The sequence below is a fragment of the Lotus japonicus genome, chromosome 2 (assembly GCF_012489685.1).
Source record: "Lotus japonicus ecotype B-129 chromosome 2, LjGifu_v1.2".
Classification (NCBI taxonomy): domain Eukaryota; kingdom Viridiplantae; phylum Streptophyta; class Magnoliopsida; order Fabales; family Fabaceae; genus Lotus; species Lotus japonicus.
Genome location: NC_080042.1, coordinates 89,368,662 through 89,385,635, shown reverse-complemented (window position 1 = coordinate 89,385,635; position 16,974 = coordinate 89,368,662). Strand labels below are relative to the sequence as shown.

The following is a 16,974-nucleotide window of genomic DNA, read 5'->3' as shown; positions in this document are numbered from 1 at the left end:
GTGTGTTTTGGTATTTCCGTGGACTTTTTATGGATTTTTTACAAAAATTAATCGTGTAAACTAGAATAGTGGCAATGGCAAAAACAAAAGTCAACCACCAAAATTACTGAGTTTAACTCTGTAATTTGTAGATGTTCTCCAAATTTACAAAAAAATTTATTTTTAAATAAAATAAGAAAACAAAACCTAGACTTAATGTGGTTTGATTTTTATTTTCAAATCACATACCTTTCAATATCGTAAAATATCTCTCTCAAGTAGTATTTTTAAAAAAAATAATAATAATAAAGAAGTCTAGTGTGTTGGTGGATACTACCATTTTATTTGGCCAGGACTCTAGTTTTTCTGCTTGCTATTTTGTTTTGTTGTTCTGTCTTTAAACTTTCTCATTTACCAATAAAAAAAAATACTACCATTTTATCAAACCAACCTTTTTTTCTTTTTGTCAAACCTATACCCACAATTAAATGAATCATAATTGTGGGTCATGGGCCACGCAGCCAGCCCAAGACCGCAACCGCAATCCATAGTCCATAGATTTACGAACGAAATGGAAGGTTGACCACCCAAGATATATAGAACGAAATGGTAGTATGACGAAGGTGTGAATTTCATATGTTTAAAAAAAAGGATACCTATTTTCCGAAGCAACAAAAAAAAAATGATACCACACCTTAACAATTTCTTCATCATCCAAAGAATCTTCCTGTAGATTTCTTCATTAACGACATATTACTTATCTTTATTTGCAAGAATAGTAGACAACATATCATATAGAAATCGTATAACAAGTATAAACATTAAACTAGAAGTATTAATTAAAAGTGCAATTAAGCCTAGTATATATATTGTTTTTCACTTAATGATTAATATACAAATTAAACTAAATAGAAAAAAGCACTTATTGGAGCTAGGCTTGATTATTTAGTGCATTTATTTTACACACAAAATGATATCACATAACTAGCCCCGCCATAACATGTGAAGTGTGTTTGATCAAAGGCATTGGAAATAACATAGGGGCAATTATCATCAAGTTGTGTGTAGTTATTCAACTCACACTTTTCTGGAGGGGCATACGCTCTGCTGCAGCAGAGCTTCTGGTCACCGGCAGTGTAGCAAGCACTCTTGCAGCCGACTTTCAACCCTCCACTATCATATATAGCAAGCCACTCGAGGCAAAAACTCCTCATGTCTATCAAGCATTGTATTTCCTTGCACTTAAGGTCGAACGAGTAGATTGTGACAAGCAAATTAAAGTTGTATCTCATGTCGACCTCGTATGAGCATTTGCTCCCATTAGGAGCCAAGTTGAGATTCACCGGAGTTGCATGAGGGCTTGGTAGTCTATAACGACACCGGATTTTGTGAGTAGCGCAATCTCCAGTGTCACAATAAAAGCTGGAGTCGGTTGAGTTTCCTTTGCATCTGGTTCTCCCCCAAATTGTGCCCGACCATGAATCGGGGTCATCAAAGGTATATATGTCCTTGGACTCGAGCTTGACTATGGTGGGAATAATCGGGTGTCCTAACCGGGTATGAATATCTGGCCAAATGGTCTTGTGGCATCCATTTATAAGTTGGATATAAGCACCTCCAACAAATGGATTTGGTTTTCCCACAACATTTTTTATTAAAAAAAAGCTGAGGAAAACCAAAATCACGCAGTGTTAAAGAAGTAGATGGGTGAAGAGTGAAGATGACAACATACGTAGAATTGATTTCTAAAATTAGCCTATGGGTAAATTTGTGTGTGCAATGTGTGTGTGTGCATTGTGTGTATGGTTAAAAATAAATATATTTTAGAAATCATTAAAGAAGAATTATTAAAAGTGCAATTAAGCCTAGTATATATATTGCTTCTTACTTAATGATTAAGTACCCATTTGATACAAATTAAACTAAATAGAAAATAGCACTTATTGGAGCTAGGCTTGATTATTTAGTGCATCTATTTTACACACAAAATGATATCACATAACTAGCCGTGCCATAACATGTGAAGTGTGTTTGATTAAAGGCATTGGAAATAAAATAGGGGCAATTATCATCAACAAGTTGTCTGTAGTCATTCAGCTCACACTTTTTTTGGAAAGGCATACACTGCGCTGCAGCAAAGCTTCTGGTCACCGACAGTGTAGCAAGCATTCTTGCAGCCGACTTTCAACCCTCCACTATCATATATAGCAAGCTAGTCGGGGCAAAAACTCATCATGTCTACCAAGCATTGTATTTCCTTGCACTTGAGGTCAACCGAGTAGATTGTGACAGGCAAATTAAAGTTGTATCCATGTCGACCTCGTATGAGCTTGTGCTCCCGTTAGGAGCCAAGTTGAGCTTCACCAGAGTTGCAGGAGGGTGTGACAGTCTATGATGGCACTGGATTTTGTGAGTGGCGCAATCTCTAGTGTCACAATGAAAACTGGAGTCGGTCGAGTTTCTTGTGCATCTAGTTCTTGCCCAAATCGTGCCCGACCATGAATGGGGGACATCAAAAGTATAGATGTCTTTGGACTCGAGCTTGATTCCGGTGGGAATAATTGGGTGTCCTGACTAGGTATCAATATCGGGCCAGATGATCTCGTAGCATCCATTTATTAGCTAGATATAAGCACCACCAGCAAATAGATCTGGTTTTCCCACAACATTTTTTTATTAACGAAACGCCGAGGAAAACCAAAATCACACGATGTAAAATCGAGTCTAGCCCGACGAAGAATAAAAATAATATTAAAGAAGTAGATGGGTTAATATTGAAGATGACAACAAAGGTATAATTATTTTCTAATATTAGCGTATGCGTGTGTGCATTGTGCGTGTGTGGTTGAAAATAAATATATTTTAGTTTGTAAATTGAAATATTATTTTGGCTCTTCAAAATTATGGCAGCAATTGAGCTCTACACACCATCTTGAAAATTGTATAAGCATATAAACAAAATTGTTTGATCGAATGAGGAGTAGGTTATTTGAATTGTAAGATAACACAGTCAACTCAAATTCAGGTGGTAGTGAAGCACCCGTTTCAATTATCGTTAAAGTATGTGAAGTAAATACACTTGCTTCGGAAGATGCACCTAAACATACTTTCATATGTGTTGAAGAAGGTATATTTATTCTTATTAACTGGGTGGAATTGCCAGTTAGTTCAAGGTTTAAGAATGAGGATGGAATTTATTAAAAATGCAAAACATCTTCGTTAGCTAGCTTTTGAAATTTTACTGTGTTTTTCATGATTTATACCTTGTTTGGGTCAATAGAAACTATGAAGAAAGAAAACCACTAAAGAGAAAACACGTACTTCAATAACTTTTCCCTCCTTTGAAGGGTGAGAATAAAATTGTTGGGGTCCACAGATTTTGACCAACAACTAAAACAATTTGAAAATTAGAAATTATAATACATATCAACCAAAATTCAAAAAACATTAGTCGTGATGATTGTCGTGTATTAAATCCATTGTTTTTTTTTTTTTTGCTAATGTATTAAATCCATTGTGTCACTTAATATTTTCCTATTATGAAATACTTTGTGTCAAGTTTAATTTTAATCAACTTTAAAATAAATACACTCTTGTTTTCTATGCATGTTCATCTTCTTCTCATTCTTTAGTTAACATCGCAGTTCACTCATATTCACCAAAACCTCATGATTTTTACCTTATTTTCTGTTTCCCCTTCTCCTTTCTTTACCTCTCTATTAGATTTTGATATCATTTTACCTATGTCAAGATTGGATTTAGTACAATTAAGCTACCTCTTGTACGATTGATCTCCACTGCAACCGTACTGACAAGCCAGAGTACCACGAAAACATGAGCAAGAAAGTCAAGTGTGGATATTAGAATAATGTTAACTTCAAGTTTAATTATAACATCACAACTGATAGATTTTAATTGGATATTAGTGTAATATTGTTTTGTTGATTTTAAAAAATATTTTAGCTGTAAAACAACTTTTTTTAAGCATCAAAATAAACTCTCTATTATTTTTTGTCAAGCATTAATGACAATATCCCCGAAGGATATCTCAAGTGGTAAGAGTTAGGGACATATGGGTGGGGTGGGATGAAGGGTGAAGGGTCCCGAGTTCGAACCTGGAGGAGAGATTAATTTACTAACATTTCTAACAACTAACATTTGTCTATAAAAAAAAAAGCATCAATGACAATTAAATTGAAGCAAGTTTTTTTTCGAAATTTGAAGCCCATAAATCAGCCAAACTTAATCAATTAGAGTCAATGGAGTTTTGTTATTGGGCCTTACCAGCTGACCCAATAGTGTAGGGCTTTTATAAGACATAAAAAAAATGCTATGGTATAAAATGGAGTCCTCTTTGCAGGTTACACACACAGTGTGTCCCAAACCAATGAGCTTAAACCAGCTACACAAAGGTACCACCATTTCACTTCACCGATTTTTCATAGTTCGTGTTGTTCCTTGTGATCGAATTATGTTTTTCGATTTTCCCAGAATCTGGGTTTGACCTTCTTGTACTGTTTGTGCGATGTGGTGATTTCGAGTTCGATTTGATTAATGTTTAATGTTTGGAAGTGATCGATTTTGCATAGCATTTTTTTTTTCAATAATTTGGTTTTTGATTTTCTAATTGCCCTAATCATTCATTTTCTATTTTAAATTCACCTTGGTTGAAACTGTTAGAGAATATAGAACTATGATGATTTCAAATAAAAGGACCATACTCTGGAAGTTCCAAAATTACTATATACACTGTTGAGATTTGGTGTTCTTAATATTAACACATCTAAGTTATTTTTTGCAGTTTGTTGCTTTAAGGCATTTCATTGTATATGTTATGCTTTCAGATTGTGATGATGGTGATTTGGGTCTTGATGGTTCTGTGTGGGATGATTCGGATGACAAGCTGGAGTGCTCATCAGATTTGAACAGAGAGTGGTAGAGGAGGCATGACCAGTTCCATACGGTATTTGGACAATTTAGGAATAATTTCCTTATTGTAGTTTCTAATGTTTCATGTTGACTGAGTGGTTTGATATTCATTTTTCATTCTCCATTATATTTAGATTGGGTACCGAGATGGTCTTATAGCGGGGAAGGAAGCATCTGCACAGGAGGGTTTCAATATTGGTTTTAAACAATCAGTTCATGCTGGTTATAATTGGGGTGTTGTGAGAGGTGTAGCCAGGTATTCTGAGAGGAAAACAAAAGATGATTATGCAGTATATTTGAATTTAAATACAGTTACTGGTTCTCTAATATATTTCTTTCTGATTATTTGCTTCCTGTGAAGTGCTTTTGCTTTTCTTCCAGATAAGTTAAAAGAGAGGTTGGTTGAAACACTTGAAAGACGAGATGAATTCCAACAGCTGTATGAATCAGTGCATTCTTTGTCAACACCAGATGCCCTTAGATTGTTTCATGAAGACATCAAAGCACAAGACGCTTCGGGACAGAGTGAACACGTAGAGGATAGCTGCCGCATAGCAGGTTTGCAGGAACAACCTTCACACATCTCTCACTTGACAAATTATCGTGGAGAACTTGAATCTTTGATTCATGATTCCCCTTCCATTGACAGTCATTTACCTGAACCAAAATAAACTCTGATCTACCACTGATGTAAAACACTTAAGCCTAGAATGATAAGAGATAATGTTGTACTTGAGACTTCTGCTAAATTTGAATGCAGTTGAACTCAAGAAAGCAAGTTGAAAATACAGTTGTTTTTCAATATTTTTTGCATCAAATAATGAATGTAACTACTTTCATTAATCAATATAGAGAAGCATTTACCTTAAGGTGCCCTTATTTGGTTATTTTTTCTAGAGTTATTGTTTGTTTACAAGGTATGATAGTGTCTATGATGGTTACTTCTCATCATGAAATCAAACGCTGCTAGTTTCTCATGAATTCATATTTTATCCTGCAGAGAAAAAGGGTTTGTTTTATTTGATCTACACAAGTATTAGGTTACTAGGGTGTATAATTCTTGATGAGAAAGAGCTAGTTTCAAGTTTGCCAAGCGCTTATCAGACTTGATTACTTGATCAGCTTGGATACCTTGTTTTCCATGAACCTTTCTTTGGACCATATTCACACAAAAACAGAATCCAGAATAAGGGGGAGTTGGGATTAAAATCAGCTTTCCTTTCTGTGGAGCTCAACCACAAGAATTGAAACCTTGTGCAGTTGCTTTCCCACAAATGATCACATTTCAAAAGAAAAGGAGGGACTAAAACCCAAACAGCCTGAAAGATTCTCCTTTCTTAGTTTATTGTCTGCATAAATTTTTCTTTTTGCTTGTTCTCTCTACTTGTTTGGCATATGGTAAAATTTGAATGCAGCAGATATGAGGATTTCATGCATGCTCTATTTTGATGCAGAGGTGGAAATGAGAGGAAGAAATATAAGAGGAAAGAATAAAAGAGAAAAGAATATAAGCGGAATGGAAATGGAGAAAATTGGAATAAATATGATAATATTGCATAAGACGTAGTAAGATAACTAGGGGCATTGTTGTGTATTCTAGCAAATTCCCACGTCCCCCCTCCGTTTTCTTTGCATCTTTGAGAAGAAAACTGCCATGTACTGACAGTACTGTATGTCAGTTTTCATGCCTTTTTACCTTCTCATGTGTTATCCAAACACATAACAATTACGTTTTCCAGCTATTTTCCAACCCATCCACTTTCCTTCCTGGCAAAATCACCCTAAACAAACACAGCAGTAATGACAGAGGGTTAAGGGACCCTTTCTGCTTGAGCATTATTAGTTGTTGCTGCAAGCTACCAAAAAAACTCACAATACTGAAGTTGATTTGATTCCTCAACTCATCAATCTCCAAATTTATAAATTTCCCTCTCTGATTTGGATAAGGAACACGTTTTCCACTTACTTTGGCAGACTTCTGTTAAATGGCAATTAAGTTGCCTCGGTCTCCCTCATCAGTGGTTAAGAGAATAATTTTTGAACCCCTAAAAAAAATTGCACTTACCTCCCTATATAATTTTATTTTTGAACCCTCTGAAAATTTTTAATTTAGTTATAGATCAAGTTTTACACTTATTTGCACCAAAGACCCAACAATCCCTTACCCCCCTCTCTTTCACACACGTGTGACACTCAAAAAACATGCGATCAGGGGCGGAGCTACAGTGGGGGTTTCTCCCTGCTAGCCACCCTAAATTTTTTACATTTTATTAAAAAATAAAATTAAAGTGCATATCTCATATTTTCTCAAGTGAATAGCACCCATAACTCAACACTCTTTCTTACTATGTGTGGAACCTTGGTGTGCAAGTGATATTTTACGGTTATTCTCTTCGATTATTTGTTATGAATTTACGGTGTGCTACTTTTCTACTTCCTAATTTTGAGAGGGCATAAGTAGCTGTAGTTTTTTTTGTTGATTCTGATTTTTTTTTCTCTCGCCAAAATACCTATTAGTATCTCTCTTGTACTCAAACTAATTTTATATTTATTATGTTTATATAAAATTATTATTTATTTATAATTTTAATTTCCACATTCTTTATGTGGTAAAAAATAAAATTTTCTTATAAATCATATTCTTTATATCTTAGCACCCCTATAAAAAAACCTACCTCCGCCCCTGCATGCGATTATATTTTTATAATGACTTGTATAATTTATTAATATAAACATATTAAGGTTGTTGTTAATTATATTTTTATTGTTTGTTTAAAAATTTTAAACCCCTAACCCCAGGTCCTGGGTCCGCCACTGCTCGCAAGTAGTATCTCTTTCATATAAATATGTTTAAATGCACGTTTGCTCCTTATGGTTTTAAAAATGTGTGATCTTGGTCTCTATAGTATTATTGCTCTAATTAAATCATTTTCAGTTTTTTAAAAATTAAACATATATGGTGGTGCATACACCAACTTGTCATCCAATGTTAACGAAAAAAATTGATATGGAACATATTTTTTTACGTGAATGACTTAGTAAGAAAGATGATGTGTCCCAGATAAACTATTCATCTACACCTTTAACATACCCTTCACCTTCATCTTTATCTTCATCTTCATAATTCACTTCAACACAACCAATGCCAGATTATATCCTCTATTATTGGGAATGATGTTTTCATAAGCAAGCATTATAATTTATGATTGCATGATTGCTTAAGGCCCGAAGCACGTACACATGCTGACTGAAATATAATAATCATTGGTTTTTTACTTTGGAAAGCTAAATTTTAGACTAGTACATATCCTCAACATCAAAATGTTTACATGGATAACCTACAGATTTCAAATGATCCATTAGTTGATCCACCATGGAGTATATACTGGTTGAAACTTCATGATTTTTATCATCCACCATAAATTGATAGCAAACAACCATCGATTTCAATGGAACTAATTGGCCTGCACTTTTTTATCCCACTTTTCAACCATTATTTAATTTAACTTTATCATGTGTAATTTTATTTTATTATATTTAAATTCACTAAGTTTCATTAACACAGTCAGCATGTCATATCACCACTCGCTCGAGCTCCAGACTCCGGCGAGGACTAGCTTTAGACATTTTGCATTGATGAAGACGTTGTCCACAAATTTTTTCGGAAAGAGACTTAAATCAGACGACGAGACAAAAATAATGACTAATTTGAGGATTAAGCCTTATTTCTAAGACACTAAAAACAAAAAAGTTACAGTAATCTTTTTTTAGGGAATACAATATGCAATTTAAAATGTAATAGAGTAATAAAACAATAGGAAATCAATACTCCAAGATTAAAAAAAATGAAAATTATTAACAACTTGCAAATGAGATAACGATGACACTAGCTAACATTATGTGAAATTGAGTGACATCCAATATTTTTTTATTCTGTAGCAAAGTCGCTATTAACTAGATTTCATGGGTGCACGCGCGTAGATGTCAAAGTCAATAATTGTATAACGTTATGTGACACATTGACATTAGCTAGCAAGCATGATCCTGATCTCTCATGGTGGAAGGAAGAAACCAGATCTAAACAAAAAGCCAAAAATACAAAAAGAAAAAAGTGATCAAGAAATGCAAGATAAGTAGTGTACTACTAGTAGTAGTGGAGTGGAAGAAACCAAACCAAACCATCCAAACTCTAAAAGCAATGGGCGTGTGCGCATCAAAGACCAATGAAAAACCAAGAGCAAGTGGAAAGGGTGGTCGTGGTGGCGGTGGTGCGGCGGAATCTTTCCGGCGGCCGTCGTCAGTCATGGTGATGAACTTGGCCGGCGGTGGAATCAAGGAGTACAAGCAACCGGTCCCAGCTAGAGTTGTTGTGTCGGAGAATCCTGATTACTACCTATGTAACTCAGAGTCAATGTGCGTCGGCACGTGCATGCCACGCGTTCCTGATGAGGAGGTGCTTCTACCTGGCCGAATTTACTTTCTAGTCCCTCTCTCTCATTCTCATCACCAGTTGTCTCTCCCTCTCCTCTGTGATCTCGCTGTTAAAGCTAGTTCAGTGCTGGATAATGCAAATCCTTCTACTTCCACCACCACCAGCACAAGCTGTAAGCAAGGAACAGAGCCTATGTTCATCTTCAACGCCCTTAACTTTGACCCTTCATTCTGTTTTCATCGACCCTGACATGACCGTGTAATTATTCATGTAAGTCAATTGATTACATTGATCAATTTTTGTTATTTATCTTTCATTTTATTTTTAATGGTGTTTCATATATGATGATTTAACTAATTTGTCTAAGTAAGACCTTGGAATGAATCATTCATTCATTTTTGTGTAAGTTCAATTGGTTCTAAAACTGTGAATTGGTCAATTGGTTTACACTAAGATATAGAAAGTGAGTAAGTGTTCTAGAACTGTGAATTGGTATATTGATTTACACTAAGTGCATCTTTGGAATTGAAATTCGTTTGAAACTATCATGAGAAAGGATAGAAGTAATTGTTCCAAGACACATGAGAAAGTAAAAGAAAGGATTTTAGTAATTAATAAAAGGGTTAAGGATCATATTAGTCCCTGTGTTTGTAAAAACGTTTGATTTTAGTCCCTCAGTCAAAAAACCGTCATTAACTGTATTATAAACCGCCACTAACTGTACAAAAAACGGCCACTAATCGTCATTTTTTTGTTAAGGGACCAAAATCAAACACTTTTATAAACACATGACTAATATGACAGTTAACCCTTAATAAAATATAAGATATATGATGTGATATAGTAAGAGGATGAAAAGGGAATATAAAGAAAAAGATGATTAAGAGAACTTTGAAGGGCTAAAGTTAATGTGAAAATTACATGTTGAACGGATATCTATGTTTGATTATAGGTTTGTCACATGTGTTGGTGACTTCTGACTAGGTAAAAAATATGTTTTCATTAGATCATAAAAACTAATTTATATCAAACAAAATTTCCATGAACAAAAAAGATGAAGTTTTTCTATGAACCATTTTAGATTCGGGTAAGGAACAGAAATACATTTACCCTAAAAAATCTAAATTTGATGAAAAAAATGGAAATACATTGATTATGTAAAATTATTGACTTTGACCTCTACACCTACACGGATAGATACAACTTATAATAGGGGCTTCGCTCACTTTAAGGTTTTAACACAAATATTAGAAAACCATATTAATGAACATTGAACGAACGAGTTGGATGATTTAGTTAAGGAACATCTCATCTCAGTTAAGGTCGATCAGTCCTACAATGACTCACTTAATAACAAGTCAACGAGGCTGCCCAATGGAAACTTGCTCTTAGAAGGCTTATAGTGGGTCTTTCTAAAGACTTGCAAAGACATCTATGATGGACTCCGAGCTTATAAATACAAGTGTAGTTGTTCAATTACGTAACTTTTGCTCATAATGAAGTAATACTCTGTAATTATCTCTTTGTTCTCACACTAACTTTAACGTCTGAGTATATACTATAAGTACAATTATGTCGTGTAAACATAGTTTTGTTGTACGAGGTGAACCAGTCATGACCGAACACAACTACCGAAGGAAAAAGAACCACACAAATCAAAATAACTGAAACAACTCATATATAGAATTTTAAATGAATTATGTTATGTAACATTTAAACAATTAATAACCAAATTAATGTTTAAACAAATAATATAAATTAGTCATCAGCAGAGACTGCAATGCACCCGCTGATTGGTTGGTCCGGAAGGGTTCGTCAACACCAGCCATGGACCTTTGCATACTGGAGGACCCTCCTTCAGATTTAGAGATCCTAGTACTAAGGGATCGTTTAGCTATTACTTAGTTCTTTTGTTTCGGTTGTTTCATTTCCGATGTAGCAAAAAAAAAATTTAACTTTTGAAATGAATTATGTTATGTAACATTTAAACAATTAATAATCAAATTAATCAAATTAATGTTTAAACATCAATATAAAATTAGTCAGGAACTTTTCAAAAAAAGAAAACAATATAAAATTAGTCAATAAATAATAATAATTATTTTGTTAAAACTTTTGAAACGAATTATGTTAAGTAACATTTAAACAATTAATAATCAAATTAATGTTTAAACATAACATAAAATTAGTCAATAAATAGTAATAATTATTTTTAAAACTTTTGAAGTATTTTCCTATATATACTGTTATTTTTATGTATATATCAGTTACACAAACCACAATATACAATTTCATATAACACCATGTCAATATTTATGCAACCTTTCTTTTCACTTGCTTTGGCCTTATTCCTTCTCTCAGCTGAAGCAGCCACTGTGCTAGACTCGGTGGTTCCGCAACTCTCGGCAGAGGCCAAGGAGTTCTTAGACGCGCACAACTGGGCAAGAGCCGAAGTGGGTGTTGAACCGCTGGAGTGGAGCGAGGCGCTGGCCAAGGATGCGGGCCTGTTTGCCCGATACCAAAGGGACCGCTTAGGGTGTAAGTTGGCAAATTTCAGTCACAATAAGTATGGAAGTAACCAGGATTTGGGAGGCATGGGGTGGACACCAAGCGTCGCTGTGCAAGATTGGGTGAACGAGAAAGAGTTCTATAGCTACAGGACCAACTCCTGCGTGGCACCGAGCTTCCCATGTTGGCATTACACGCAGGTGGTGTGGAGGAAGTCAAAGCAGGTGGGGTGCGCACAACTCACGTGTGTTGTGGATAAGCTTATCTTGACCATTTGTTTTTATGATCCTCCGGGAAACATCAACGGGGAGAGCCCATACTGATGATTCTAATGCCAATGTCGCTTTATATTTAGCACGACACTAAGAAAGATTACTTTATCTCATACAAGAATTTTTTATATTAGTTTACAGAGTTATGGTTCATTCACGTTATTTCTTCATCTTAGCTCCATCTTTTTATTAAGGCTTAATACATCAGAAGGTCTCTAAAATTATAAAGGGAATCAGTTTCAGGGTCTGTAAAATTTTCGCATCAAATTGGGTTCCTAAGAAATTTATTTTAATTCAATTAAGCTAAAATGCTGTCAGATATGACTGTCAATATGGGCCAGCCCGGCCCATATGGGTCAGCCCGTATGGATTGGGTTGAAAACGGGTTGGGTTGCGTCAACCCGAGGTCTTAACGAGCCAGGAAAATATGAACCCAACCCGGCTCGCTACGAGCTCGCGGGCTGGCTCGCGGATTGAGTGAAATAAATATAAAAATAGAGAAATTGGATTAGAAAATGTTTAAAATGTTATAAAAAAATAATTTCAAAAAAATACTTACGGAAATTGGTATGAACACATAAGAAAGAGGTTTATCAACGCAATTATTTTTATCTCACATTTGAAATATAGAAAAAGAATTTAGTTTACAGGATTTAAGAACACAATTATTTTACTATCACATTTAAAATGAGATAACTAATATAATAACAATAAATAAATTAAAACACAAAAACTCGACTCAAATTTAAAGAAATGAAAATTTCTATTTTTTTATCTAAAAATAATCCATAAAACTAACCTAGAATTAAAGACAAATAAAATAATTTTTTTAATAAAAAATAAGTCTAACCCGACGGGTCGGCTCGCTTGACCCGCGAGTTGGCTCCTTTAACCCGTGGGTTAAACGAGCCGGGTTGCACTAACCCAAGTTCTTTTCGAGCTGGAATTTAACCAACCCAACCCGGCTCATTTAGCCAACCCGCGGGTTGGAACCCATATTGACAGCTCTACTGTCAGACCTCAATTTTCTCTTAGTCATCAATTAAACGTGACTTTTATAATTTTTTAATTAAAAAATTAAAAAAAATTCCAACTCAATTATTTAATCAAAAAAAAAATTAAAAACCTAATCTAATAATCCCTTAACTAAACAATTTAATAATCTAAATAATAAACTAATTTTATAATACAGAAACCCAGAAACACATAATCAATTTCCAGCAACATCTTGAAGAAACCAAGCAAAATCTTGATCCAACAACAAATGCTACCAGTAAGGAGAAAACATGCTACTGGCAGCAGCAACAAATTCAAAGGGTTGGAATTTGACAACACTTTGTTGCCTCTGACATTGAGACCTCCACCACGTTCCTCGCTCTCCCCCATTTGAAATTTTGAGTGACATTGCATGTTGTTTACTTGTAGCCTGATGCATATATTTATTATTTTGAAAAATATTTTCAAATTTTTAAATAATATATGATTTAATTGCATTTTTGGTCCCCCAACTTTATCCTTTCTGCGAAAACCGTCCCTAATTAAGAAATTAGCAAAAAAAACATCCTCAAAGTTACCCTCCGTTAACATATTTGGTCCCTTGAGTAATTTTCATCCAAAATCTAACGGTTTGAGGGACTAAAAGTGCAATTAAGTCAACTTCCTCACCATTGTGACCTGCACTTTTGGTCCCCCGATTTTCCATTTCGACAACTTAATTGCACTTTTGATCCCTCAGACCGTTAGATTTTCAATAGAAAATACTAGAGGGACCAAATGTGTTAACGAATGTTAACTTCGAGATGCTTTTTGCAAATTTCTTAGTTGGGGATCGTTTTCACAGAAAGAACAAAGCTGGGGGACCAAAAGTGAAATTAAACCATAATATATAGATATACGTTAAATGCTATATATATAATAAAATATAAATATTGTAAAGTAAGAGAATGAATTTAGAAATATATACATATAAGTAAAATTGACTTTAACAAGTATTAACTGCATTATGTTATATACTAATAGATGAATATTGTAAAGATATGGAATAAATTGTATATATAAAATATTTAAAAGTAAAATAAAATTTACCAAATAAAAAATATAACAAAAACTTGACTTGAACAAGTATTAAATTGTATATCTAATATATTGGTATAAAATTAAAACTGTTCAATTGTATTTCAAAATTTATAAAAATAATTTCTAAAATTAACAATCAGAATTATAAATAATAAATATTATTATTAATTCATAATTAAGTCAATCAAAAAGAAAATATTTAGAATTTTATTTAAATGAATTTCAAAACATTTCGTATTTTATATAATTTTATTAGAATTTAATTCAAGCGGTAATACTTATATGTACATATTTTAATTAATATTTAATAATTTATTAAAATATATTTAAAATTTTAACTAATAGGAAAATATTTTTTTTTAATTAACAACATTAACTGTGCATCTTAATATGTATGTTTTTTTTAAATCTAAATAGGTAAATATGAGAGGTAGTACTAATTATTTATTACTACTATTGTTGGAATTGATTTGCCTTGGCAAGTATAACCCGAAAATATGATACAATCATTTCTGGCATTAACAAAGCAGCTGCAACATTATTAGCATTTATGCGGTCAGCAAGTGTAAAAGGAAAATTCTATCAAATTAAAATTAGCATTAAAAGAAGATATCTCAGCCTTGAATGTCATAAGTCGTAACCTTTCCCTGCCATAAGTTTAGGTTAGGCATTAGATTAGCCATAAAGTTGCCCCTTCCCTCTCCTGTGCTGTGAGTCAACCTCTTGTAATATTTATATATGTACAATCGCACACACCGCCACAAGATACAATTTCAGATAACAACATAACGCCAAACCAAAAATGTTCCCGCATCCTTTCTTTGCAGTACTTGTGGCTCTGGCCTTGCTCCTTGTCTCATCACAAGCAACACCGGCCACCACAGATGGGGCAAAAGTGTACTTATTCGAGCACAATTTTGTAAGACGTGAGAAGGGTATTTCTGAACATCTGGAGTGGAGCGACAAATTGGCCAAGGACGCGAGCTTGTATGCCCGCTTCCGAAGGGATAAGTACCTGTGTACGCCAGGAATTTTTGACAAAAAGAGGTATGGCGTCGGCTGTAACCAGTGGTTGGAAGATTCCGTGAAGATTATGGACCCGCGCGAGGTAATGAGGCAATGGGTAAAGGACAGATTTTACTACAACGAGGGGAATAACTCGTGCGTGCCGGCGAATTACCCGTGCGGGGATTACACACAGATAGTGTGGAGGAAGACAAAGTATCTAGGGTGCGCGCAAGCCGAGTGTGGGCCGGATTATGGGGGTGTTAGGTTGAATGTTTGTTTTTATTATCCACCGGGAAATGTCCCCGGGGAGAGACCATACTGATGATAATGATGCTGCCAAACTAAGAATTTTATAAATCATAATCAATGTTAGTGTTGATGTTTTTTATATCGAAAGCTTAATCTCTGGACCTCCTTATCCCAATTTATACATCATTTAACTATTTACCACTTGAGCTATTATTCAAGGATGTAAATGTTGATGCTTAATTACCAATGTCCCGTGAGTTGACTTTCTTTGGTACTAAAAAGTTGCTTATAGTTCATGCATCCCCTTCAATGTGAAATTTTCATCACCAATTGGGATGAGAGATTGAGAGTTTAACGTAAGACATGTGGTGTGGCCAGCTCTATGCAAACACAAATTGGTTAAACGATTCTTGAACTAATGGTAAATTCAAAAGTTCCTTATGGAAGATGCATCGTGGACGAATTTGATGGTTTTGCTTCATCTTTTAGAAAAATAACGTATTTGCATTCACGTTTAAATCTCTCTTAGTTAATTCTACTCTCACAAAACTTATTGGGAATAACTTATGCTACGCTAAATTCTCATTCTAACATAAAAGTTTATCGCGTATTTAAATATGCATAAACTTACAAATTCTATCCACTTTCCTACACAATGTTAATTAAATAAGTACTTATTGTGGTACCTTAAGTCAGTTTAAGAAATAGTACCCAAAATGAGTTGACTCTAACAATAAATGCTATGTGTTAATGAGTCAACAACATTGATATATTCCCAATATTTTTTTAAATATAATTTCATTCATGAAAATAAACTTAATACTATTGTTTACGTGGTTTTTTGGTAAACAAATATCCTCTTAGTTCGACTAAAGGAAGTTTAGATTCGGGGTCCTTTTGAGAAAACGCTTTGCCAAAGTATTGTGTGTGTAAGTGCTTTTTCGACAACACCAAGTTGGTTTAAACAGAACTGAATTTCATTAAACACGGGTCAATTACAAAGAAATCACATATATCAAAATAACATAAAAACTACAAGAGATAAGGATCTCGACAGGGAAATGCATAGAAGAACTGGGAAATTAACAAGCTTAAATGCAAGAAAACTAAAGTGTTGGTTCTGCAACATACTCCTCCATCATCACGTTTTGCTCTCTGAGTCTCATTGATGCGGACGTTTAGAGCTTTTGGTGAATTTTCAGAGTTTTGAGTTGGGAACCCCTCTTTCTGCTGCTGCTTCTTCTATTTATAGTGCTGTTCCTGCCCACGTTCTTGGCGGTTTTTCTTAGATGCATGATGGCTTCGTGGGTTTTGAATTTTGGCGCCATGCCCCACGTTTAGCCGGTGGTCTTCGCGCACGTGACTTTATTACCGCGTGGATGGTTCTGAGTCGTGGGCAACCGTTGCTATTCGTGGCATCGTGGGTATATGCACGTGCTTGTAGTTGCTTGTTACTCGGTAACTGCCTCTTCCATTAAGATGGTCGAGATTTCTTCATCTGCTGAGTTTGTCGAGATATAG

General features: G+C 34.5%; 4 protein-coding genes and 1 pseudogene across 4 annotated transcripts; 4 read left to right on the top strand and 1 right to left on the bottom strand.

Moving 5' to 3' along the window:
• Positions 1-938: 938 nt before the first annotated feature.
• Positions 939-2,594, bottom strand: LOC130737243 (thaumatin-like protein 1b). Its single transcript, XM_057588998.1, has 2 exons — positions 2,344-2,594; positions 939-1,644 (listed from the first exon to the last, which is right to left on the bottom strand). The coding sequence occupies exons 1-2, from the start codon at positions 2,592-2,594 to the stop codon at positions 939-941; spliced, it is 957 nt and encodes a 318-aa protein (XP_057444981.1).
• Positions 2,595-4,409: 1,815 nt separating this feature from the next.
• LOC130735841 (protein YAE1-like) lies at positions 4,410-5,777 on the top strand (annotated as a pseudogene).
• A 3,329-nt stretch (positions 5,778-9,106) lies between these two features.
• Positions 9,107-9,589, top strand: LOC130737241 (uncharacterized). Its single transcript, XM_057588997.1, has one exon. The coding sequence runs from the start codon at positions 9,107-9,109 to the stop codon at positions 9,587-9,589; it is 483 nt and encodes a 160-aa protein (XP_057444980.1).
• A 1,952-nt stretch (positions 9,590-11,541) lies between these two features.
• On the top strand, positions 11,542-12,253 carry LOC130740781 (STS14 protein-like). The gene has a single exon (XM_057593476.1). It carries the CDS (start codon positions 11,644-11,646, stop codon positions 12,169-12,171), a length of 528 nt encoding a protein of 175 aa, XP_057449459.1. The 5' UTR covers positions 11,542-11,643; the 3' UTR covers positions 12,172-12,253.
• A 2,745-nt stretch (positions 12,254-14,998) lies between these two features.
• LOC130737240 (STS14 protein-like) lies at positions 14,999-15,526 on the top strand. Its single transcript, XM_057588996.1, has one exon. The coding sequence runs from the start codon at positions 14,999-15,001 to the stop codon at positions 15,524-15,526; it is 528 nt and encodes a 175-aa protein (XP_057444979.1).
• Positions 15,527-16,974: the final 1,448 nt, after the last annotated feature.

Excerpts from the sequence above, each read along its gene's own strand:
- LOC130737240 (XM_057588996.1), top strand. The coding sequence starts at position 14,999 with ATGTTCCCGCATCCTTTCTTTGCAGTACTTGTGGCTCTGGCCTTGCTC.
- LOC130737241 (XM_057588997.1), top strand. The coding sequence starts at position 9,107 with ATGGGCGTGTGCGCATCAAAGACCAATGAAAAACCAAGAGCAAGTGGA.
- LOC130740781 (XM_057593476.1), top strand. The coding sequence starts at position 11,644 with ATGTCAATATTTATGCAACCTTTCTTTTCACTTGCTTTGGCCTTATTC.
- LOC130737243 (XM_057588998.1), bottom strand. The coding sequence starts at position 2,594 with ATGGATGCTACGAGATCATCTGGCCCGATATTGATACCTAGTCAGGAC. Across the intron at positions 1,645-2,343 it reads CACACCCTCCTGCAACTCTG|CTTTTTTTTAATAAAAAATG; the intron begins GTGAAGCTCAAC and ends GGTTTTCCTCAG.